The 25,115-nt window shown below is 43.6% G+C and overlaps 1 protein-coding gene across 1 annotated transcript; it reads right to left on the reverse strand.

Moving 5' to 3' along the window:
* Positions 1-498: 498 nt before the first annotated feature.
* Positions 499-25,115, reverse strand: LOC119010242 (heparan sulfate glucosamine 3-O-sulfotransferase 6-like). Its single transcript, XM_037082216.1, has 2 exons — positions 23,287-25,115; positions 499-2,517 (listed from the first exon to the last, which is right to left on the reverse strand). Exons 1-2 carry the CDS (start codon positions 23,763-23,765, stop codon positions 1,899-1,901), a joined length of 1,098 nt encoding a protein of 365 aa, XP_036938111.1. The 5' UTR covers positions 23,766-25,115; the 3' UTR covers positions 499-1,898.

Consider the following 25,115-nt stretch of genomic DNA (forward strand, 5'->3'; position numbering starts at 1 on the left):
GTAAAGCACAAAAAAACAGCTATGTACACAAAGCTCCGTCGCATGACCTTGTTAGAGTCAGACTGTTTCCCCATCTCCAATCTTTATGCTAAGCTAAGCTAACTGGCTGCTATAGCTCCAGCTGCTGATATGAGCATGGTTGCTTATTCATTAAAATCCATCACTGAGCCCATTTTGAAGTTATTTTACTCACGCTTTTTTGAGTTAAACCCCCTGATATTATAATTGTGAGAGCAGGTTAAAGATTAAAGTAACATTCAACAACATTTTATTGTAAATAAATGTTTGTTTTCCTACAATTCATCCCTTAAAATAACACAGCGCTGATTTACTGTATTTTCTTTGCTAATCATCTGGTGTCTGGCTGGTCGCTTCCAGGAAAAAAGCAAAATCATCTGCTTAACAGATGTATCGCGTATTCCGGCCAGCAGCAATGTTGGTTTGTTTGGAATAAATACAAAGAGGATGAACTGAGGTTGACTGCAGAAATGAGGCCAAAACACATGTTTCAGAATAAAAGTTTTTAGTCAGAATTTCCAGCAATATTTCAGATACAAAAAGTCTCAGGAAAACATCTCAACAATAGTTGTCATCTTATAAATTAGGCTTTTTGGAAATACACAGTTGCATGTATGTACTGCTTGTGGAGGAGAGCGTTGAGTAGATGAAGTAGGAACCAATCACGATACAGAGGTGGTGTGTAAAGAACATTTCATCCATCTTAAATAAGAGCAAATTTACAGCACATAGTGGACTGTGTTTTACGTTTCTGGTACCTCTCTGCACCGCTGCCAGGTTTCCTCCTGCATTTGCTACATCTTTATTTTTTACAGTCCGGAAAAGGAGCTTGCAACTGAATGCACTGAGGAAAAATAACTTCCTATAACTGCTTACTCTGTATAAACATGTCTATCATTAGCCCAGAGGTGAACTGAACAGTGTTGAAGGGACTTAAAGTGATCCTTAATAATTCATTTACGTCTCAACAACAGACATTTACATTTATTTTGATTGTACCATTGTGCATAATTCAAAACCCCCTTTGCGTCTTTCCTTGCTGCTGCGTCGCTTCTGTCGCGGATCTCCCTCAACATGTCATTTGGTTTATTGAAGCTTTTGCTGTCAAGCCTTGTTACTCGTTCGCAATTTGGTACAGCTTCAGTCACATCTCTTGGCAGTGTTGGCGACCTAGTCGATGTTATTTTCAATTGTGCCACGGTTGTGCCGTTAAGTGTTTGGGACAGCAATGAGAGCTTCACATACCTCTGGCACTCGGGGTGCCAAGTGCTCGAAGTTCCGATTTAAAGTAAATAAGCACTGTGCTTCAGTGTGGCTTGTGTTTGTCACACAGCAGCAGTGTGAGCTCCAACCAGCACTTCTTCCAAACTTTTGTTTAGCCTTTCTTTATGAAGTGGCTCAGTTTTGTTGTTGGTGTTGTTGTTGTTGTTGTTGTTAAGGTTCCTGTTTGTAAGATAGTTGATTTTAAAGTCTCTATCAAAATTGTCAAAAACTCACATTTTGGGTTTCCAGGTCGACAAACATAGACGCTTCGGGTTCCCATACTTGTCAGATACTGACACTTTAGGATTGTAGGTTGGGTTGACCACTGCCCTAAAGCATCGGTATTTGATGAATTCGGAAACGTAAAGCTTCATTACCTGACGAGTTGATGGAGACTCAGAAAAAAAATATCCAACTAACAAGTAGGAGCTTTAACATGGCTCTTGCGAATCCAGAGGAAAGCAGAAGTTTTCATAGTCAGCTTTCATAGCATAGGAGGTGAAGGAAAAGGCATGTTTTGCACAGTAAAAGCTTTGGTAACACAAAATGCTTTCAAGGTATCCCTGTCTTCAGAAGAATGCTACTAAAAGTTTTTAAGAGCTTTGGTGAGTAGCTGCTCAGTCCCAGCCAAAATTGTGGCCAGTCATTTGGTAGAACTTGAGATTGAAGGGTCTATAGAAGTCTCTGAGCCGGAGCAGGACCTCAGAGGGGATCTGGGGATGGGGCCTGCCCTTTGACTTCCCCAGGCAGCGCGGTCTGCTGCTCCCCTCGGGCTTCTTTAGGCAGGGGAAGCCTTTGGTCTGGTTGAAGTAGAAGTGCTTGTCTGTCACCACGCGCTTGAGTCCCAGGAAGTCCTGGACCCGGCCCATCTCGCCCGCTGGGTCCGTCACCAGGCGCTCCCCGCTGACAAAAAGGAGGCGCGACAGCGGGAAGAAGCGCAGCCAGTTCTCCAGGTGCTTAGCGTAGATGCCAATGCGCACGGCACTCCAGGACGTGTCGATGAGGCCCGTGGTGGTGTTGCGGAAGGCCAGGTTCTGGAAGGACGGGAGCCCGGGAGATTTAGACAGAGTCTGGGTGTAATCAGAAACAGCCCGGGTCACAGGGTCACGCACCACCACGATGAGCTTGGTGTGGCGGCTCATGGAGAAGACGCGACGAGGAGCCTCTTTGGTGATGAAGTAACTGGGCGTCTTCTCCATGGTGATCTGACCCTCCAGAGTGCGAGGCATCAGGTTCCTGCAGGGGAGGAGAAAAAAAAAAAAAATGACAGAGGGAGAGAATTAATACAACTTCTTTAGACGTCACGTGAGTGTCGACTTGGGAAAATACCGACAAACTGCACTGTATGTTCTTAATAAAAATTACATCTGTACATCAGGATTAAATTAATACATCTGCTTGATTTTTCTCATAATTCTCAGAGCATTCCTTTGATGATGCCTCTCTTGCCTCGGAGGCTTTTTGATTTTTGCTTTGTAATTACTGGGCTAAATCTGTGATTAGAGGGAGATAAACATGACATTAGGTTTCTGGCATTGATGGAGTGACCCTGTCAGCACGGACCGGGAGGGAGTCTGCGAGCGGCTACTGTAGGAAAACCGCAAGGCTATATTAACCTCAGAAAAGTAATTTCCTCTCATCCGCTGCCTCCTCCTAAACAGACTCATAACTGCCGGGGCTCTCCCTATGCTGCTGTCCCACAGAATCCGAAGCAGCGGCCACATTACTGTCATACCGCTGGTATTTGTAGTCTTACAGCAGGGTTGGAGAGGTTATTAACTGTTTTCCCCCTTTAGTGAGCCCTCCGAGCGTATCCTTATCACAGAGCAAAGTTGGGAAAGCTTCTAAAAAATTGTAATTGTTGAATTTAATGAATTGACAAAGTAGTGATGCTACTCTACTAATAAATAAACACGAAAAAGTAGTTAAAGTTAGCCACATGGCTCGTTAAAATTACTTTTATTAGTCAGCCCAGCTCCTTCTGAAGGGCCTTTAAACAACTCCAAATGCTCAACACACATCACATATTCTGGATTTTACAGCTGTAGAGACAAAAAACAAACAAGCAGACATTACGTTCTAACAAGTAGCCCGCCACGTTTGGAGATATTTACGGACCATCGACAGCTAGCTTAATGTTAGCTTAAATAACTGATTCCTGAATGTAGTTTAACAGAGACTAATGATAGAAAGCTAGCTAAGAAGATAAGACTGGACAGCACATTTCTACTGTTTTGGTAGCCCTCGCGTCAAGCTAGCAAGCAAACGGTGTGTTAGCGTCTCGCGTTATTTCCAACTGTAATCACATTATTGTAGTACCACACTAAATAATGTGTTTCTGCCCAACACTGGATAGTAATTAACAAATCACCTTTATCTCAGTGTCTCGTATAAAAGCAAGAAAAAGGGAATGTGTTAGCAGTTTAGAGACACAGAAGAGCAGATAAAAATCATTTAATAATTCTGGTTTATTGCAACCAGGATCTTGTTTTTGGAGTTTTTATAAAATTAAACCTTCATCATGTTCATGCGATGATGTAGAAAGGAGGGCAGGGATTGTTAACTGCAAAACAGATGGGAAGTCAGCTGAAACACTGACAGCAGCTTTAATTTTATCACTTACACCTGTGCTTTTTGTGATGTGTCAAAAGGTCTTCTGTGAAATAAGGACTCTTGCTGACATTTTGGAAAATTCAGGCAGGGCAAACCATCAGAGAGCTAAAAATCATCAGGTTAGGCACATTTAGAGGAGGAAAAAGAGACTTTTACCTCAGAATAAAGTGGTTTAGATCATTTGGCGAAACATATGGTGTATTTGGCATTTGACCTCTTGTCTCTTGCCCTGTTAGACTTTGTTACAGCAGTATTGCCTTGTTGCAATGAATTAACTTGAGTGAGTATACTGTTATCATTCACGATGGAAAATAATTGCCAAAGTTACCAATATAAGACCCAAGCTATAATACACCGGAATAATCATTTAATGTATTCAATATTTTGGCTGCACAAAAACAAAACAAAACAAAACAAAACAGTCACTAGTCCAAAAGTGTCCTGTAACCAACAGGTTAATATCGGCTCATGGTCGACATGTGTTCGCACTCAGCCCTGGGTATTGCCTTTGGCCCTCTGATGGTTATTATCATCAGCGGTTGAGGTATTCTAGGCACACTTTGGCTTTTATGCACAGGGTTGCCCGCTTCCTCTTGATCTTTACCCCTACTTAGATGACTCAGAGGCCTGAGAAGACGTAGTAGTACCTCAGAAAGTTCAACAAACTCTGACCAGTGTCTGTGCTTGACTGAGAGCCCTCGTAACGTGCCAGAGCAGATTGTATATAAAAAAAGGGAAATGGGAGGGAAAGGAAAACCTATTTTTCTCTGGTCCTTTATTTCATTCAAAAGCTACTGTAACACTCAACTGGAATCTAATAACCTCCGTTATAAGAAAATATCCTGCCAATTTTCCTCTCTTGAAAAAAAAAAACAAAAAACAACAGCCCCTTCAGTTGAGTTTAAAGAGGAGATTCAAATCTCAGGCTCAGTTCGTGCTATAGAAATGGAGGCGGCAAGGAATTCCAGCGTTGCAACTGCGAAAGATCCCTCAGCTAATTTCCATGCTTCCCTCCCCTCCCTCCTCAGCAGGCATGTGGTGACGGTTGGGGTCGGAGACTTCGTGGTTGGTCTCTAAGTGAAGAGCTTATGGGGCTCTGAGCTCTGGTGTGTGGTGATGGAGCCGACTCCATGTTCCTCTCTCTGCGATCCAACACACACAGTCGGATCCAAGTCCGGCGTGTCGCCCTGGCGTGGAGCTCCGAGGGTAACACCAAGTACACAACTTATGGTATTCACGAGAAAACCTCAAGAGTTGTATTACAGGGCCGAGGCTAAACAAAGCAGAGAAGGACACATCAAATGCATAAAGGGGGAGAAAAGTTTACAAAAACAATGCTGTTTCTATGGCCAGACTCAACACAGGGAGGTTTTTACAACGAGCATGTCAGGCCGGAGCGTAAACCTTTGGCTCTGAAGCCAGGTTTTCTGCGACGGGCACAAATTTTCTGTTCACCGCATGACGTGACTGGCAGTATAGTTTTTATGAATCTAGATGCAAGAAAAAAGAGGGTAAATTTCAGATATTGGATCCAGGAACACTTTAACAACCCTGGCTTCGAGAGAGATAAATTCCACGCTCGTACACTGTTACCCTCACGTGTCATCAGTCCGTGAGGTTATTTTTGCGTGCCCTGATGGTTGGTCCGCTTCTCCCCTCGACTCGCCTTGTTTACCTGTGTTTCCTACACATAACAGACTGACTCTCGTGAGGCACTGAGGGGAACACGCCTGGCAGTTGAGTATTTCCAGGACAGGAAAAAGGGAGAGTTGCATCCTTTAATCAACACAGTTAGGGCTGCAATTCCTCAGAGTAATTGTCCGTGGAGTTTGCTCCTTTTACAGAATTCAACACTTATTCATTTAATCATTTTACAGCAAGGTTATAAAGCGAGATAAATATTTGCAGTATATATCGGAGTGCGGAGGATGAGATGAAGGAGACCTATTAAGATTTTTTTTTTCCTTTTCTTCACTGGTTTTACAGGGTCCTGTGCATGTAAAAGGACTTGAAAGTTAAAAGAAAATTATAGTCCGGAACCGCAGAAGCTCCTCTCTCCCACAGAAAACACTGCTCCTGAAACGCCTTGTCAGACGTCCCGCCTTTAATTCCATGACTTTGTAACATCACACTTTATCATGTCACATATTTGCATGATTTATGCCCGGCGGCTAGTCCTGTACGTAAGAATTAATTAACACAAACACTTTTTGTTGTTGTTAGCAGTGCTGGCTCAGGCTTGTGTGAGCTGACCAGTCAGAGGGGACTGGGTATTCAGTAGAGGGTCCTTAAAGTGACAGGAGCTAAAATTGAGCAATTTAGACAGACAGGGAATAATGGACAGCATGAGAAACCTATTGTGTTTTTGGCATTGAAGCATATAAACCTATTCTAGTTGTGCCCCAAAACAAAGATGAATTGTAAAATTAGCATAATGTGTCTCCTTTGAGGAGTCTTGCAGTGTCTCGCAGTGTGACTCTTGGACATTAGTCCAAAACAGCGGCTGCAGAAACAATCCCTCTGCTCTAGACTAATACTTGACAGTATTACTGATGTTTTGGATTGTAGAATTGTGACTTTTTTCTGTGCGAAGGTATATGAAAAAAAAATCACAAATTACCACACAATAATATGAAAGATGTGGGATATAGCTAGATTTTTTTTAGTATTTTTGTGTGGTGGCAGACATCAACATCCAAAGCCAGCAACCAGATCTGAAAAAACAAAACAACTGAGGTGCCAGTGTGTTTGCACTGCTTGGTGAATGTGTCATCAGTCTAATGGAAGCCGTGGTGTTCCATCCGAGGGCTGAGTAGGGCTTCCATTGACATCGTGTTTACATTTCGGACCACCGGCCCTATAATCACAGAACAGCCTGGCTACAGCAGAAAGCACAGGAGGAGGCCACACAGCGGTACAGGGAGGAGGGCGGGCAGGGAAGCGATAGGAGAGGGGAGCAAAAGGAGAAGAGTGGGCAAGACTAAAAGAAAGGCAGATGGAGAGAAGAAAGGGAAAAACGCAGGAGAACTCCAAAAGGGCCCAAAATCCTCTCATTAACCTGGAGCCACTGTTCTGAAAGCGTCTAATCTCTTTTTCTCTTATGAAGATAAAAAAAGTGTTTGATCTGTTTATCGGATATCAGCTGCCGTGAGCCGCCTCCGTGTGGTTTCCATAGAGAGTTTAGGGAGTCCTAGTGACCCGATGTTTGTTTTCATCACACCTTTACTCTTAGCATCTGGGGCAGGAATGCAGTTGGGTTTTGAAAGTGCGCAGATGTGCGTTTATCTGCGCATACAAATGTGCCCAGACGTTTGGCTGTGCTCAGTGTGGGTGGGCCGGGCTTTATTGGTGCCTGTGTAAAGGACTGCAGGCTAATAGGTTACTGTTTATGACTAGATATGAGTACGCGGCGGTGAGCTGTGTATGCGAACCTACGTCAAGCTCGGCGGGAGACGAGCAGGGGCGACTTAATGCGGAGGTAGAGGACAGATTTTTTTAAGAGGCATTTTCCGTTTCTGCAAACCAAGTTGAGGTAACGACATATTTGGTCAAAAGTGAGTTAACGCTTGATTCTTTTGACATATTTATGACATTAAAAAATGATTATGCCATAAAAATGTAACATTTCCATGAAACGCTATGCAGAATTTGCAATTACTACAAAATGGAGCCACAGTAAAATAAAAGCCAAACCGCACTCTGCACTCCGGCTTGGTAAACTGGGCTCACCGACCACTGCCTGCTCCCTCCACCACAGAGAGGCAGCTATAAGCTAGCAAGTGGTCAGATACGTACAGCTAGCTTTAGCTAAAGGTATATTTAGCTTATCTGCCTACAACTAACAACTGCCTGTAATTGGAAAAACATTAGCTTCATCGAACTGAAATCTTTCTATTCACACAACGAAAAACAAAAAAACCATCACAGGTCTCCTTTAAGGTCTGAAAAAATAACCCGACCCCAGTGATGTCATCAGGGTCATCTCAGCTTCCACGTGGAAACCAGGCTACACATTTTATAAGGAAAGCATTACAAAGTGGGGGCGCGGGGGCAAGAGATGCGTGTTTACAAGACACATTATGTTGTATGACAAATGCAATTGAGTTGCATTATGGGAAATGTGGGATATGTTACTGACTGATAATTGGGAGTAGAAGTCCAGCTCTGTGGATTTGACCTCACTTTTAAAATGGTCTGCCTCTTAAAACTCCAGTTTCCAGTGCAATATTAAATCAGTTAAGTAGCACCTTTATTTAATGATGATGGCAATTAAATTATAAAATACATTTGAATAAATGTTTTATTGGAAATTTTAGAGTGAAACAGAGGTACACTTGATCACTATGAACTATATACTATCTTAAACTTTTAATTTGGCAACTTTTACTTCTATACAGAAAATTTTAAAAACATCTAATGTCTAAACCAGGTGGAACAAACTGTCAGTTTCTGGTTGCACTGAACTTGCACTGAAATGAGAGCCCTGCACTGACTGAGCAGTGACTTCTGTGTGCTGTTACACCCCTATTATCTCCTGCTAGGTATAAATAAAAGAAAGTAATCTATTCTCTTATGGACAAAAGCTGAAAGATCACATTTGGACTGCAGCTATTGCATTTTCCTTGTAAACTCTTCAAACAGAGAATGCAGTATCTGCGTGTGGAGGAGTTATCTGTAGTGATGATGGAAAAGAGACTTTAGAAATTACACTGCAGCCTGTCTATCTGTCTGTCTGGCAGCCTGAAACCCTTCCCTGTCATCTTCCCCATTTCTGCAGTGACTTTATGAGGCAGATTGCTGCCTTGAATGGAGGGTTTCACCATCTTAAGTGCTCATCAAGTGTGACTGTGTGTGTATAGTTTGGAGTAAAGAAGGGCACCTGCAGGCACTGTAAACACAGTGGTTATTATCGCTTTTGTAGTGGGAAGCACAAACTCCAGTCATTTTCAGTTCTGTTTGTGCACCACCCATCTCTCTCTCTCTCTCTCTCTCTCTCTCTTTTTTTGTGTTTCACCAAGACATACGCTCGCACACATAAACACGACGCACACACACATACGCACAACAACCATCTGAACATGCCTTCCGCAGGATGGATCCACATCTGGGAGCAATGAAGTCCTCAGTGTACATGTGTGTTTGTGTGTGTATGTGTGTGTGTGTGTGTATGGCGGAGATGAGGGAAGTGTTTCTGGGCTAGGAAGTTTCCCTCTGGTCCCGGGGTTCAGAGCTCTGAAAGCTGTGATCCATACTGGCTCTGCTGGGCCACAGGCCAGACCCCCGGACCCTCTTTAATCCCCACCAGCCTTCACGACGCTCGGAAAACGGACCCTTCCCTCCCGAAGGTCAGCGGCAGATGGTTGTGATTCGGAAAGGGCGAGACCACCGGGGAATCACGGCAGGATCATGTAATGCAACATGTCATCGTGCACAGAGTTCGCTCTTGTACATGCTACGTCTTTTCCCCTCCTTTTTATCCCACCATTTCTCTTTCACTAACACATCCTCATACTTTTTTTTTTTTTTTTCCACTTTTCCCCCCCATCTCCCTCTCCAGACTTCAAAGCCTCCACTTGGCCTCTGCTGTATCCCTCTGAATGAGACTGTTGTGAATACATTTGACATGTGTGAAGGAACTTTAAAACACATCGACATCCTCGACCACTACAGAGAAAAACACATGAAGACAGATACCAGTGTGTGCCCAAAGATCTGTGCAAGCTGCTGCGTGGAGGGGAGAGGTTTGTCATTACTGACGGGGCAAATACAGGGCTGAGGGAGCTTTGGTGGGCTGATTAGAAGTCAGCGGGGACTGTAAGCAGCTCAATAAAAGAGGAGGTAAAGTAGTACTTCTCTTTGTGTCTGTTGGAGCCGGGCCACTGCAATAGTTGGATGGCCAGCATTCGGCCGTTTGTCAAATGTATCCATTGCTTTGTAAAAATAGAGAAAAAAAACTTCCATATCCAGGATATTTATGTATTTTTACAGGTACTCAGATGTCTGGTTATCAGGCTGCCAAATCAAGCCTAAAGTGATTAATGGTAAGTCATTTGCGTTTGGCTCTCATCGTAGACGAGTTTCGGAGGCTCTCTTCCTGTAGAGGAGAAAATTCAGGTGGAAAATGTCTATATGGTTTGAACAGTAATAAAAAAGAGAAAAAAAGAAAAAAGGAGGCAACTTCAGCAGTGTCTACAAAGTTAAGACCTTTAATGAACTCAAAGGGTCTCTGTGGAGTTTCTGTGTCTCGCTGGAAGACGATCTTTTATTAGTCCATGTTAGGCACTGAGACGAGGCGCCGTGCATAAAGTCTCATCCTCTGGACTGCCGGGAAAAAATCCAACTCTTCACGAAGAAAAATCCAGCAGTTTCGAACGACTTCACATCCGCGGGCTTGTATAGGTGACCGAAAGAGACAGGAAAGGCGTCACTGTCACGTCATGTCACAGTCAGCACACACACATATGGCCAATAAAAAAAGTCATAAATAAATAATGAATACATGAATAAATAGAGCCCCTTTAAATACCATGCAGAATGCAAGTCAATGCTTTTCTGATGTTCACAGAATATCAGGGAACATGTAGGCCCCCATTAATGTATTAGATTTATGAATTGATTGACATTTTTATGACACTTCTGTCAGTGCCTATTGTATCTAACCAAAACTGCGAGTAATATAAGTCACATGAGCTGGATCAAAAATATAGAACTCATTTTATAGTCTATGGCAGGCGAGAGAAAAATTGAGAAAAAAAAAAATCCTTTTTATTACCTTCCCTGGTCTTTTTAAAGACCTCCTCAAGATACCCTGTCCTGCACATATTGGCCCAAGATATGGACCCATCAGCCCCATTTCACAATATCTGTGTTACACAAACCCATATTGTTAGCACCTCATATTGCTCTATCTCACTCTGGCGTGCGTGTGGCGGACTATTACACACTCTGAAGGTTGCAGTCTGGCTGACGCACCGGGGGTGGCGAGGAGTATTTTTACCGAGGAGGTTTGCATCACTGGGGTAGGTCGGTAGGAAAGAGCTGAAGAATGTGTCTAGCTGAAGGGAAAAATAGAGGCGTAACAGTTAATAGAGACATCACAGCGCCGGAGAGCGAGTGAGTAAATCAGAAGTGGTCAGTCAGAGTTTCCTCTGAGAAACCAGGGCAGCCCTAATGACAGATTAGAGATGTACATGTGTGCTCATGTGTGTGAATGCTGTGTGGACCTTTAGCATTAGCTTGCAAATGTTTGAATTCTAATGTACAACAAGAAAAAAAAGGAAACTGGCTTATTTGCTTTCTTGTAGGATGCGAAGATTGATATCGTTCTTCATGCCAATTTGCTAAATATGAAGCTAGAGCTGGTAGCATAGCTTAGCACAGAGAGCGGTCACGGTGTAGTCAGAATGAAAAACTTCCCATAAAGACCCATAAAACAGTGTAAAACAAGATGTAGGCGGATTTCAGAACCTTCAAAGAGAGCAAAGCTAGCTGTTTCCTGTCTTTGTGCTTAACTAACACATGTGACAAGTGCCTAACACCCCCCCCCAAATAGCACAAATTTCAAAGCTTCTCTGGATGCTAAATATGAAGCTCAAGTTGGTAGATAGCTTTGCATACAGACTGGTAACAGCTAGCCAGGCTGTGTCATTAGCCTAACCAAAATTTAAGCATTACATATTGCCATTTTACGGGGGCTTATGTCTGGCATATGACCCCGGCAAGACAGTCTAAGCACGATTATTAAGCTTTAGAGGTGCTGGTAAGCAGATTTTATTACCTTCAAACAGAGCCAAGCTAGCTGTTTGCTAACTGAATGCTAACGGTAGCTTAATATTAAAGCCATGAGAGTGGGAATGTCTTCTCATCTAACAACTGGCAAAAATTACCGAACTGTATCTTTTACTGTTGTTTTGAAAGCTTCTTTGAACATCTTCTTTTAATTAACAGGAAAGTTTGCTTAATGCATACAAATGATCACAGGAAGAAAAACAGAAGAGAGACTACAGAACAGGAAGACGGGATGCCGTGATTGTATCTCTCTGATAGTGTAACAGTCTGTAATGACCTGACATGAAGCCCGCTGTGTGTTTGAATGTGTATGTATGAGTGTAATGTGTCCATATGTGTGAGTGGAAGTGTGTGTGTGCATGCTGCCACTGATTGCTCCCACCCCTTCTGACTTATCAAATGGGAAAATCTCCAGTCGTGTTCCTGCCGGGCCCACAGTGGCCTACTTGTGTGGCTTTATCTTCTAGCTACCAGGGGCCTCGGGCCCCGCCCTGCCTTCATCTGATCTCCTGAATACAGGATGGAGGAGGGACGGACGGATAGATGGCGTAGATCCTGAACCCTGTAATGTCACGGTGTCCTCGCCACAGTCACATAATTGGGCTGTTAGTCAGATGGTGTGATGAGGTGGGAGTGGATGTGGACTGAGTTTAGTTTAGTTAACTGGTCATTTAAATGGGAACAAATCTGATTGTTTAAGTCATTTTAAAGGCACTTATGTCTCTAAAGGTCTCTAAGTTTAAACAAAAGATGTAAATAGGGTGGGATCATGGGAGTTTTTGTCTATATTATCATTATTATTATCATGATTATATTCATTTTAGGCAAAAATGCCCCGAAACATAATTGGTCACAGTTTCCCAAATGTGAAACAAGAAGGAAACAATCATCAAAAAATGAGGAAGTAACAGCTTTGAAGGTATACTGAAGACACTGTATTGTGTTGCAGAGTTAATTCGGATAAAATTAGCATGCTAACCAGCTAGCCCTGACATGCCCTGTTTCGTAATACCACTCTGAACTCACAGTCTGGATCACAAGCTGCACGGCTAACCAAGCTAACTAGCTAGCTACGGCCAGCAGCAGCTAGCGGTTACTGTGGTGAAATGCTGCCCGCTCAGTGTTTGCAGTGACCCAAGACAGGAAGCCAATTGTTACATAATGCATCTTTAAACATGTTGATGTTTATTGTCCTTTGTTAGTTATAATTGGAGGAACTCATATTTTGTAATACACATTGTCATTGTGTAAATGTTCGGTATTGTATTACCAAGATAGACAGATAGACAGATAGACAGATAGATAGATAGATAGATAGACAGATAGATAGATAGATGGACTTTGTTTAGCCTTCAGTCGAGTCAGTCCTGTTAAAGATTAACCCTGAGACAACATGTACAGACTCCAGTGTTTACCCTCCACCCTCAGTCTGCACCGGTGACAGAGAAAACAACCATGTTTTCACTAATTAAACAGCTTTTCTAAATGTACACACACATGTGCACACACACGCACACACTCTCTCACACACACACACGTACACACACCTCAGAAACACTGTAATTGACTCAATATGGACTTTTGCTTGTCTGGCAACTCCCCAGGTTTCGACCAATAAGAACACTCAATACCGTCGGATCCCGAAAAACCCACTTCCGAAGACTTCCAGCCTGCCACTCCTTGTGGTTTCTCAGCTCATTGTTAGCAGCGTCTTAAGCTGCATAGGGGAAATCACTGCTGGCAGAGGCACGGCTTTTACAACTGGGAACGGTCCACCCGGCAGTCTGCTATTAGTGCCATCCATCAGGCTCATCAGAGTGGACTCGACTGGGCTTTGGCTGCGTTTGCACACACACATCAAACATACAGGACGCAGAAGAGTTTGGATGGACATGAAGCGGAAGACAGCGTTGGCTTCCAGATTTCCTCCAATCACAGCGTCTTGTTTGATGTTTCGCCTGTCCTCCAAATTCAGCTTCCAGGTCCTGGTGCCAGAGTTTCAGCCGTAATTAATCTCATTTCCTCCCGAAAAACCCGGCGCAGACATCACCGACAATTAACCAATTCCTTTAAGTTGGTTAAGTCAAACCGATGGGAGTTTTTCTTGCACGCTTACGCGGCGGACAAAGAGAGGTGTGTTTCGCTGAAGGGATTCTCTGGGTGGCTGCAGGTTCTCACGACCTCAGCCCCCCTCCACGCAAAGAGTCAGACATTAAACAGAGATAGACAGCAGTGAGAGGTCCACTGCCACACACACAGTCAATAATTATCTGCCTCTCCAGACAAACCGGTGATGGTTAACAGGGTGTGGGCCTTGAGTAACTGTTTCGTCTAGCTGCAACTATGGATTCACAAATCTTCGTCAGCAGTCACCTCTTTCATAGACGTATATTCATGAACTTGAATGAATTAAATGGAGAAACAGAACTAATCATATATTCTGAGGCTTCAATCAAAGTAAAACAAGAGAGCCTGAAGGCAACAGTCTTTCCTTAAAATTGTGCTTATGTACATATTTTGTGTTTCACGTTTTTGTTTATATACCTCCCTAATATTATGTCAGTATAGGCTGCAAATTGCATAGAAAAAATAAATAATTATTGATTAATCATAAAAAAAAGACATTAAAGGTTCGTTACGCCCTTGATTAGCCAATTAGCCTACAGCCTGCCAATCACTGTCACACATCTACAGTGATGATGTGAAAAGCTAAAGCTAAAGTTATTTAATTGCATTTTATAATCTTACGTTGAGATTGCAATATGATCAAATGGTCTTAGAATACATGTTTGTAATGTGTGATATGCCAATATTACATAGTTACATATTGTAACATTAATGTATACACGTATTTCAACCTGTGGTCATATAGAAGTAGCATTACACTATACAAATTATACAACTTTCTTTTATAAATAACAGAAAAAACCTTCTTTACATAGAATTGCCCCTTCTTAAATGTTCTATTTAGTATATATAATGTGTATTGTTATTATTGGATGGTTATCGGTGATGCATTACAAGCAGTTTACTGTTGGGCCATTGTCTGAAAACTCACATGCCGTGAAGCAGTTTTTGTTCACTGTAATGGTTTCTTCTGTCCACACTGGCCACTAAGTGATCCCTTTTCATGTAAGCAATGGGGGACGAAATCCACAGTCTCCATTCTGCACATTCTCGACTTCAACGGGAGCTGATATTAAGCTCCGGCAGAAAGACAAATCAAGTCAGGTCCGTTTGTGTTACTATCCAACTAACTCTTCCTCAGCTGGAGCTTAGCACGGAAACACGGAAACACTCTGATGACACACAAAGGATCGTTTGGATAAACGATAAGCGATCGGCGGTCGGCAGGGACCGGAGGAACGATCACAGTGAGGATGCGTACACAGACACAGGGCTGTTGTTTAAAGACAGACTTGGAAAAAAAAATCTGAATCTTTCCTTTAAGTGTCTTATGTTGGTAAATCAATTATTGTCTGTGCATCATTAACTTGAAAAGTGACAATAGAGTAGCAGTTGAATAAACAGTAAAAACTAGTACAAGTACATGAAAAAGTGCATAAAATGACTGGCAACGGTCACAGTACCTCTGAAATGTACTGCACTTTAACAAATGTACTTACTGTAGTTACTTTTCAACACTGTGCATATCTTGAACAATCTCATTTTTAGATTATTTTCTATTCCACTTTCACTTCCTGTTTCTGAAATGAGGAAGACAGTTTCTCTCACATGCGGCTTACCCTTCCTATTTTAAATTTTTACACATGTCCGCCACACGCACTAATCTAAACCACAAAACAGACGACACCAACAGAGAGAGAAGATAAGAGGCAAATGCAAACAAGTTGGAGGAGGCAGAATGATGATTTTGTTTTTGGTCCACTGAACATGGCGGCTGGCTCATCGGCTCCCCTGATCGCTGTCTGTTCAACAGACAGGGAAAAGTGGACCTGTGGTTGAGGAACGCGCGCTCTCAGTCTGACAGTTTGGAATTAAAAATCCAGAAGATTAAAACATTTGATAAACTCCATCTCTCTGCGCTCTCTAACCGTGATTGAAGAGTTTCCCCCAGCGCTCCTCCGTCACCAGTCATCGGAGGCCATTATTTCTGATTGGATGAGACGTGGCGTGCTGCGAGGGGAAAGGTCGGCCAGTGATGAGCTGTCAAAATATTGATGACTGAGTTGGATCAGACCCTCCCCCCCCCCCCGCACCACCACTTATAAATCCATACCTATCCTGCACCAATTTATCAAGTCATGTTTGATTACATCCTTACAGTTCGTTCCCGGCTTCATTTACATATTGCGCTAATCCTGACAAAAACCTCTTTACGTGTAAACCGCAGCGTGCGTCGCATCGTGTTTATGAGCTCTGACAGCTCATGGTCGTTGACTTTTTTTCCTTCATTGGCGGATGCAGCTTTTCGAATGCTCGCAGAGCATCGAACCCCGTCTCCTGCACAGAGCCGCCTTTCTTCCAGCGAGATCCATACATTTCCTAGTTTACCAAATTCTTCCGCGAAAAAAAAACCCTCTGCAACACGCAGCTTCCAAGAATGTGAATCCAGGAATTCAAGCAGGGAATCCCCCTGTGATTGGTAGAAGAGTCCAACAGGAAATAAAAACCTGGACATTCCTGTCTAGGTAGAGCTCTGTCGAATGATACAGCTATTTTTCTATGAGACAAAGAAACGAGTCGATAAGGGAAGAGAGAGTCGGGGGGGGGAGAAAAAAGGCGAGGACTCCAGCGGCTTTACATTATACAGTTTGAGCGACCCGAACGAGCCAATAAATCTGCTCCAGCAACACTCGAGGCTTGTGAGGTATAAATGTCAGCGGAGTAACAGCTCCTTGTCAACAAGATTGAATATTCAGAAGTTAATTAATTTCTGCTGCACCGGCGTGATAAAGGCAGAGAGAGGGGGGGGATCAATAGAAAGAAACCTATTTCAGGCAATCGATATCGGGAAATGACATTTATATCTGCTGGATATTTACGGCGTCAAGAGAATGTGGAGAGATGCAGAGAGATGGACGTCAGGTAGAGCTGCAGCAGTGTCAATGAATCTGAGCTCACACACACACACACACACACACACACACACACACACACACACGCTCACACACACATGCTTGCACTCACTCGCCACTCACACCATGGCTGTCTAAACCCTCGTTCCCCACCACCAAGCCACAGAATCGTTTCCAGTAGATGGCAAAGCCAAGGCTTTTCCACATATAAGCATTTTTTCTCAAACAATTTGCCAAAATGCTTCCTTTAAGGATGTCCATGTGTTTTACTTGGTTACCAGCTGAAGACAGGGGCCAAGGCTCTCGCTCGCCGGGCCTCACAGACACACAGACAGCACTTTGAAATGAAGTGCTCTGTCAGAGAGTAAATGCTTAAGTGATACTTTCCAGCCCCCGGTCTCAGATGATGTTGTTGGCCTCACATTTAACGGCCCCGTTTCAGCGTGATATATGCGAATCACGGGGCACTTAACGTGTAATTGCACTAAATTAATTGTATTTTTACAACTACATTCGATATCGGGAGGAGTGAAGTGGGCAGGAGGGCAGGAGGGCAGAGAGGGCGGCGAGAGAGAAGGGAGAGCAGGGAAGTCAGACGTGTCCGCTGATTCTTCATAAGCCGCCGAGCAACATGTGGGGATGAGCTGATGTTGAGATGTGTCAGTCAGTGCTCAACACGTTATCACGCTAAATTAATTTTTTTTTTGTGTGAAGTGACAGAAAAGAAGAGACGGAGGATGTAACCCCACAGCCCCGTCAGATGGACTTAAGTGCCCCTTCACTGACACCACTTGTCATGTTAAACATACCTTCTTGAAAAATGATTATAAAAGGGATACTATTCAAAACTATATCATGTGTATATGTGGATATTGTTAGTTGTTTCAACCATTCATCTATTACTTCTAGCTAATTAACATTAAATCCATTGGCCTACTTTTGGCTAGCTATTTTTAACGTTTGCTTTTAGCGAACAATTTCAACAAGTAGTAGCTATCTCATCCATTACCTTTAGCTAGCTATTTTAACCATTTAGCATACCCGTTAATACCAGGTAACAATTTCAGTCATTTATCCATGATTTTTAGTTACTAATTATTAATTCACTACATTTAGCTAACTATTTTAACCATTGTTGCTTTAACAAACAAACAGATTATCCATTAGTTTAACAGCAGCTAACAATCAAACTTTTCATTTGTTACTTTTAGTTAACTAGGCTACTTTAACAATTAGTCTATTCTACTTTTAGCCAGATATTTTAACTATCCGTATCCATTAGCCTGCTTTTAGCTCGCCGTTTCAACCATTTATTCAATACTTAATACGAGATTGGTGTTTGGACTTTGGTGCTCGCTTGCTGACTAGGCTAGTTTTCATACGGTCTTAGCACCTACAGTCGTAATATGTAGCGTACAGGTGATTCCAAGTCGTCTTCAAGCATTAAAAATGCTATTCTCCTGCTGGACATCTTGTTGGGCAAACATCAGGGTTTGTGCTGAAATAACGACGCCGTTAAGGTTACGGGACCTTTGTCGTCATCCATTCACATTCAACCTGACCTCATCCATCCATTAACTAATAGATCCTAACAACGAACTTTACTCACAACAAACTAGTGTCCTCATACTGGTTACCTACAGTACTTGTGGAACAGTCTCTGTGATGCCGCTGCCTCACTATATGTGGTATTTCTAAATCAAATCACGATTTTTGCTTTTGGAACAAGTACAAGTACTCCTGGTTTGGAAACAGGACCAGAGGGTGGTTGTACATGCTTTGAAACGTTTACGTCTGTCTATAAAAACAGAAAAGGGCCCGTCGACTGTTATTGCTTGTCTGTAAGCCAGTGACCTACGCAGCCCCTGGGTCCAATAAGCTTCCCCTATAGCGCTAAAGGTTGAGGTGTAGCCGGAATACTAAAGCGCTCATCACAGAGCAGCACTATAAGGTTGGGGGCGGCTGGTCGGGGGTGTTGACTAATGCTTCATAAGGCCTTGTTTAACTGCGACCGGGGGGCCTAATCCCTCTCAGCCACTCCGCACGTCCCTGAGCTGTCCATGTTAATGCCTGACCTGTCATTACACCGGTCCAATTCACGCAGTGTTGACACGAGCTGTCGGCGGATTAGGAACCAAGCGAAAACACGCGTTTCATTACGACTTCAGAGGAGAAAAGGAGAGGAGGGGAAAAAAGAGGGGCGAGTGCGTCATGTCTGTGTCAAGAGAGTACAAGGTAAGGTCAGTTTCCAACAACACACAGCAGTAAAAGGGAAACGCAAAGGTCGCCGGCCTCCGTGTGGAGTGTGTAGCTCTGTGTCAGCATTCAGATCAGTACAGATGCTACAGCACGTCGCTTCAGCTGAAAATGCACTTCTATATTTAAACCTTCGTCTTACTAGATTAATGACACTGCAGGGAACAAGGGGAAAAAAGTACAATTTGTAAATATAAGAGAGCACCACACTGATTTCCCACCAGGGTTTAAAGGTCTTATATGAAGGGATTTTGGTATATAACCTAAAAAAAATGAACTGAAATGGTCATCAAAATTTGAAGAAGTAACTCATTTGACATTATCGTGGTGAAATGCTGCCTGCTCTTTGTCTGGAGGGATCTTCTTCTCACATATTGCACCTTTAACGAAACTGAAATTTGATCCAAACACTCTTGACCTCCGCATCGTACACCCAGTGGGATTCTGGCATTTTACTGGAGAGACGAGATCATTTTGTGCTCTTCTGATTTCTGGGAGTTCTGACAGTCCACCGTCTGAACCTATCAGGACACGAGTAAAACAATCGGAAACCCGGTGGAAAATATTACCACATAATATGACCATGTTATATTGCCTTTGAGGTTTCTCACATTCTAAGGGAAGAAGCTGCTCTGCAGTCTGGTGGTAGGGCATCAGATACTTCTGATTTGCTTGCCGCCTCCTTTACATTCTGAAATTGGTGATTTACGCACATTTCATTTTGTTTTATTTTTGCTTTTCTTTGTCTCATGTGTTGAATTTGAAGATGGACATGGACATTTAATGGAAAAAACAGTTAAGTAATCAGCAGATAAATTAATAATTGTCTTTTTTTTTTTTTTAAAGTTGACTCCACTGCAGAAGTTAGGGATATCCTCTGTTGCCCTCTTGCGAACACATAATCTCTTGTTCGGATATAATGTGTCACTTTCTCCTGTCAATGATACACTAGGAAAGACATCCAGACAGCCCAAAAGACTCTGGCTTCTTTCAGCTCACCCTGCTTGTTGGCTTCTGTGCTGCAATCAGCTGTTTTTTTCTGACTTTACAGCTACCTGAATAAACACGCGCGTCTGAGCTGAAACCTCTCCGGGGGATTCACCTTTAAACTCAAAACTAAACCGCCTGAACGGGCTGATGTCCACATCAAACACGTCTGTATCATTGGCACATGTATTGGGTGCAGCAGGAAAACCCCAGCTTCCTCCGCTTCCTGACAACCGCGCTAAGTAGCAAGAAAGACTTGTGCACACACACGCACACACACACACACTTTGATCCTCCCATACCACTGAGTGGCGGTGCACCTGAGCCTCGCGGTGAACAGATCATTACCCGACTGTATTGATCTCTCCCTGCGTCTCTCTCTCTCTCTCTGTCTCTTTCTCTCATCCCACATTTTGTCTTCCACACCTCCTCTCTCTCCTCTCTCTCCTCCTCCTCTCTTCATCAAACTGTCATTTACTCCGCGGATCTTCTTTCCCCATTCTTCCTCCGTAATGGTTTCCCTCTGTCCGTCCCCTCTCGGCCTCTTCCCTCGCTGCGTTTCACCAGAGGGAAAATTAAAAACGGAGGCTGTAAAGGGAACCCGCCCTCAGAATGCCCATTTTGGCCGATCCTCAAGCAAACACATGACCGCCAGGCTGAGGGGGTCATCCGCACTGCCACCATCCAACAACCACAGCCCATCCTCCCCCTGTGATCGGGCTGGTATTGAAGCCCTCGGGGGACCAGCGGCGGACACTTAGGGAGGCAGCGTGTCAGCTCAATAAACAGCAATTTATTGGCAGGGGACTGAATACGCTGCCATGCTTGGAATCAGCAGAGGCTCTTATTGGTGCTGAGAGACCTTAATGAAGAGAGGAGCGGGACTGATCACACCGGCAGGGAATGATGAGTGTGTGTGTGTGTGTGAGTGTATGTGTGTGTGTGTGCACGCGCGCCAGCAGCAAAAAACACACTTTTTTTTTGCTAACACGAGGAGAGTGCATTCGAATTAGCTCTGTTTTTGTTACATCATGCTCAGTCACAAATAATTCATCGTGTATTGTAATAAGGGAACCAGAACATAAAGGAGTGTTTTGTTCACAGTGGTCGTAGACAGGGAAAAAACAAGGCATGAAAAAAAAACAAAAAAACGTCCACCTCTCAGTTTGAAATCCTTAAAATAAGGGATATTCAGTCAGGATATTGCACACAGTACACAGAATATATCTTAATATTGTGAAACCTCCTTAAAAAAAAGTGGTTCACAAATAACGGGACTGGAGAGCAAAATCAAATACCATAATATTTTGGACCAAGTACATCAAGCCTGCGACAACATTGTAAGGATGACATGGGGGACTTTTGCAAAGAAGTGAATGATTTTTGCTAAGTACTCTTCAGTAATGTGGACATAATGAGTAAGTGGAAATAAAAGCATGAGAAGAAGAAGCAGTCTGGTAAATTCAGAACATGACATCACTGTACTGTAATCCATCCAATTAAAGAACACTAGAAGAGGCCCTATGTAGTGTTGAAGAGGAACTTCAAACTTTGAACTTCCTCTCCAACACTACATAGGGCCTCTTCAAATTCATTTTCTCTGTAACTGAATAAACGAGCTGTTCTCAGAGGAAAATATGTTCCCCAGACCATAGTTTGAAGCTAGAAAAGTGGCAGGGTCCGCCACATATAAACAGTATGACATTGTGTTGTCCTTTAAGATCAGTTTGTCAGTCATAAAAATAAAGACAGTTAGTTCATTTAGTTTGTTTAGAAATAGGAAAAAAAAAAAACAGTCAATGAAGATCTGTCTCTTTGGATACAAATTTCTTCCTCAAAACTACATATTGTACCTTTAAGTCACCAGTCGGTAAGACGATAAAACATATGACGTGAGCCACTGCCGAGCTCTACCTCATAGCATAACATTTATCCACATCTACGCCTTGTTTTTTTAAACACATCTTTTTTCGTCCGTTCACAAAGACACGAAAGGAAGTCTTCACATTTCACTCCGGCTCATCAGACACAATCCACCTCATCAGACTGGTCGAACAAGATTAATGTGCAGCTATTAAAGATAAAAGACATAACACGCATACTGTCGAGCAACTAGCGAGGATCTAGAGAGGAGCAGGGGACTTTTCTGGGACGCTCGTGGTGACGGCCCCAGTCTGCTGGATCTCAGCACGGTCTGATTTTACCACTGCACATTAACATATATATTGATCTAACATCGTTCACATGACATGAGGCTTTCTCCACAGTAAACTCTGATGAAGGGGTTTTACTGAAGAAAGTCGAGGGAACAGATTATCTCACACTCACCATTGATGGGACTAATAATTTCAAGTTGTTAAAACTTTTTTACCCATAAAACTTGAGTTTAAATCTCTACTTGGTAATTCTGAGGTGACTTTTTTTCCCTCCTACATTTAAGTACAGCCAACTAAAATTCACAGTGCGTTGTTGTCGATTTCGGACACGATTATATCGTGTTGTCTTTTCCTGGTTTTAAAGGCTGCGTTACAGTAAAGTGATGTCATCCTCTGAACCTACCAGGCTGTTCTACTTGTTCTAATACTCCTCTTCACTTACATCCACATTACGTATGATAAATGATCAAGAGATCTTTTTGTATTAATGTTTTGTGAAAAATTCCAACACTGAGTTTTGTCATAAAGAGATATACGACATATTATATAAGGCAATGCTGCCTAAAATATCAAAAAAGAATTTGAAGGCCATATGATGAAGCCCTGAGCTCACCCTAAATATACTTCTCTCTGTATATTTGTAGCTTTTGAGGAAGCAGTTTAAAGGTGCAACATGTAGTTTTGGGGAAGAAATGTTAATCAGAAGAGAAAAATCTTTATTGACTGGCTATTTTAATGTCTTAAGAAACTAAAACAAAAAAACAAACTCTCTTTGGTTTCATGACAAGACAATTTCATTCTGTTTTACTGTGTTTATATGTGTCACCTTTCTAGCATCAAACAGAGTTTTAGAATTTCGAGTTTGAGTTTATTCACCAACACTACATGGTGCCCCTTTAATAAATAAAAAATAAAAATAAAATCTAAATCTAAAAATCTAACTTCAACTTTCATTTCCAGACATTCTCCTCTGGAAAGTGACAGGAAGCAGCTCCAGCTAATCTAATCAGACCGGCTGTGACTTTTACCCCGAACTTTGACCCTCACAGGTCATGACTGTTCCGCTCGTCTGGCAGGACGGAACACGCGTCATTTAAATTCAAACATTCACCGCATATCGTGGAATGAAATTAAAAAGAAGAAGAAGAAGAGTGAGAGCCGCTCACCTGTACCATTCCAGCCCCTTATCGTAGAAGCGGTCAAAGAAGTGCGGCTCCGACCCGACGGCTCTCACGTCCGGATGGATGCGCAGGAACTCCAGCAGCGCCCGTGTGCCACCCTTCTTCACCCCGATGATGATGGCCTGAGGAAACTTCTTGCTGCCGAAGTTATTGGCTATAGAGATGTTGTTCGAAGGAGCGTCGCTGTGCGTGAAGTCCGACAGCTGCTCCCGGACGAACGACACCTGAGACGCGTTGTACGCGCCGGGCTGCCGCGCCGACGTCTCATGTCCATCACTCACCGCGATCTTGTTGTGGTAATTACTCTGCTGGTCGTAAACTGGCCTGGGCAGCGAGTCACAGTATCCGTTGAGGCAGTAGAAGAGGTACGTGAAGAGAACGATCATGGTAAAGAAGACGGACAGCTTGGACTGCACCCTCAGGTGTCCAAAGTTGAACGCAGCTCTCCATTTACTACATCCCATGAGTCGCAATCCTGAGCGCGAGGACACAACGCAGGAAACATGTCATATCAGAGGACTTCATGCCACAGACTTCGAAAAAACAAACAAACAAACAAAAAAGTGAAGTCAGGCTGAGAGCGCTCCGGGGAAACCGCCGAGCTCGGTGCGCAAGAGCAAGTGGCGCAGAGGTCGCCCCCCGCGCGTCACAGCGCTCCACATGCTCCTCGGCTCATCTCACGCCGCCCCCCGCAGCCTCTCTCTGGGTCCGTCAGACGCATCGCAGGCAGCTTTAAAGGTCTCTCGGTGAGGTGGTTGTGTCCGCGTCCCCGCAGCGCGCAGTGTGCCTCCCGTGCGCTCCTCTGGCAGCGTCTCGGCAGGAAAACCCTCAGCAGTCTCTCCTGCCCGTGTCGCTGCCAAATCCACGCCCCGTTTATCATCCGACACGCCCCCTCCACCCGGCAGCCCGCGCCACTCCGAAACAACATAACTTCGGCAGCAAAATAATTGACAGGCGCGCCCCGCCCTCTGCACGTCTCCTCTCACTCTGTTTGGAAAGCAGTTTTCAGAGAAATACAGTCGTTAGCGTGATTATATTTAATGCACTGGTAGAGGAGGGCGATATCTGGAACGCACTGATGAAGGGATATTAGTTTTTTGACTGCAGGCCGAGGATGCAATTTCCCCTCATTTCCCATCAAAATCACCACATCCACTGTGGAGACCTGCACTCGCAGGCCTGTCCTGGTCTGAGATCAGGCCTGCATCCCCGCAGGACCAGCGGCCACCTGCTGTCTGCTCGCCCTCCTGACCACACACCCCCGTGGAGCCAGCCATGACACACACGTTTAACCTTTGCACTCCGGCCCAAGCAGGACAGGTGCGTCATCGGCTTTCTCTTGCATCTTTCTCCCCTTGTTATGTGTGTTCACATGAGACCACAGTTAACTTTGGTAAGCAGGAAGTTACACAGGCCACCATCAGCTCCTCTGCCTATCAGTGCCTTTTGTGCAGTGCAGATAAAGATCAGAAGCAAAGTCTTCATGTGTTTCTTTAATCTTGGCCGTTTTGTTAAAGGGGCTCTGTGTCACAATTAGCGGCGATTTACAGGTAGGGGGCAGCATATCACCGGAACAATGGCTAACTGCTGCTGACTGTAGCTATCGTTAACTAGATAGCTCAGTTAGCTGCGCAGGTAGCGGTCCAGACTGGAAGCACTGGAAGCACCGCGGATGTGGTGTCATTTTTTTCACATTCTGTTTTCAAATTCTTACATATTGCCCCTTTAAAGCTGCTGCACTGTGCGGTGGCTCTCAGAAGTTTTAATCAGAAGAGAAAGATCTTCATAGACTGATTTTGTACGCCTCAACAAAC

Source organism: Acanthopagrus latus, chromosome 20 (genome assembly GCF_904848185.1).
Source record: "Acanthopagrus latus isolate v.2019 chromosome 20, fAcaLat1.1, whole genome shotgun sequence".
NCBI lineage: Eukaryota > Metazoa > Chordata > Actinopteri > Spariformes > Sparidae > Acanthopagrus > Acanthopagrus latus.

What these genes read in the sequence shown, in the direction of transcription:
- LOC119010242 (XM_037082216.1), bottom strand. Translation starts at nt 23,765, where the DNA reads ATGGGATGTAGTAAATGGAGAGCTGCGTTCAACTTTGGACACCTGAGG. An exon ending in AAGGGGCTGGAATGGTACAG is followed by an intron (nt 2,518 to 23,286) that starts GTGAGCGGCTCT and finishes CCTCCCCTGCAG; the next exon opens with GAACCTGATGCCTCGCACTC.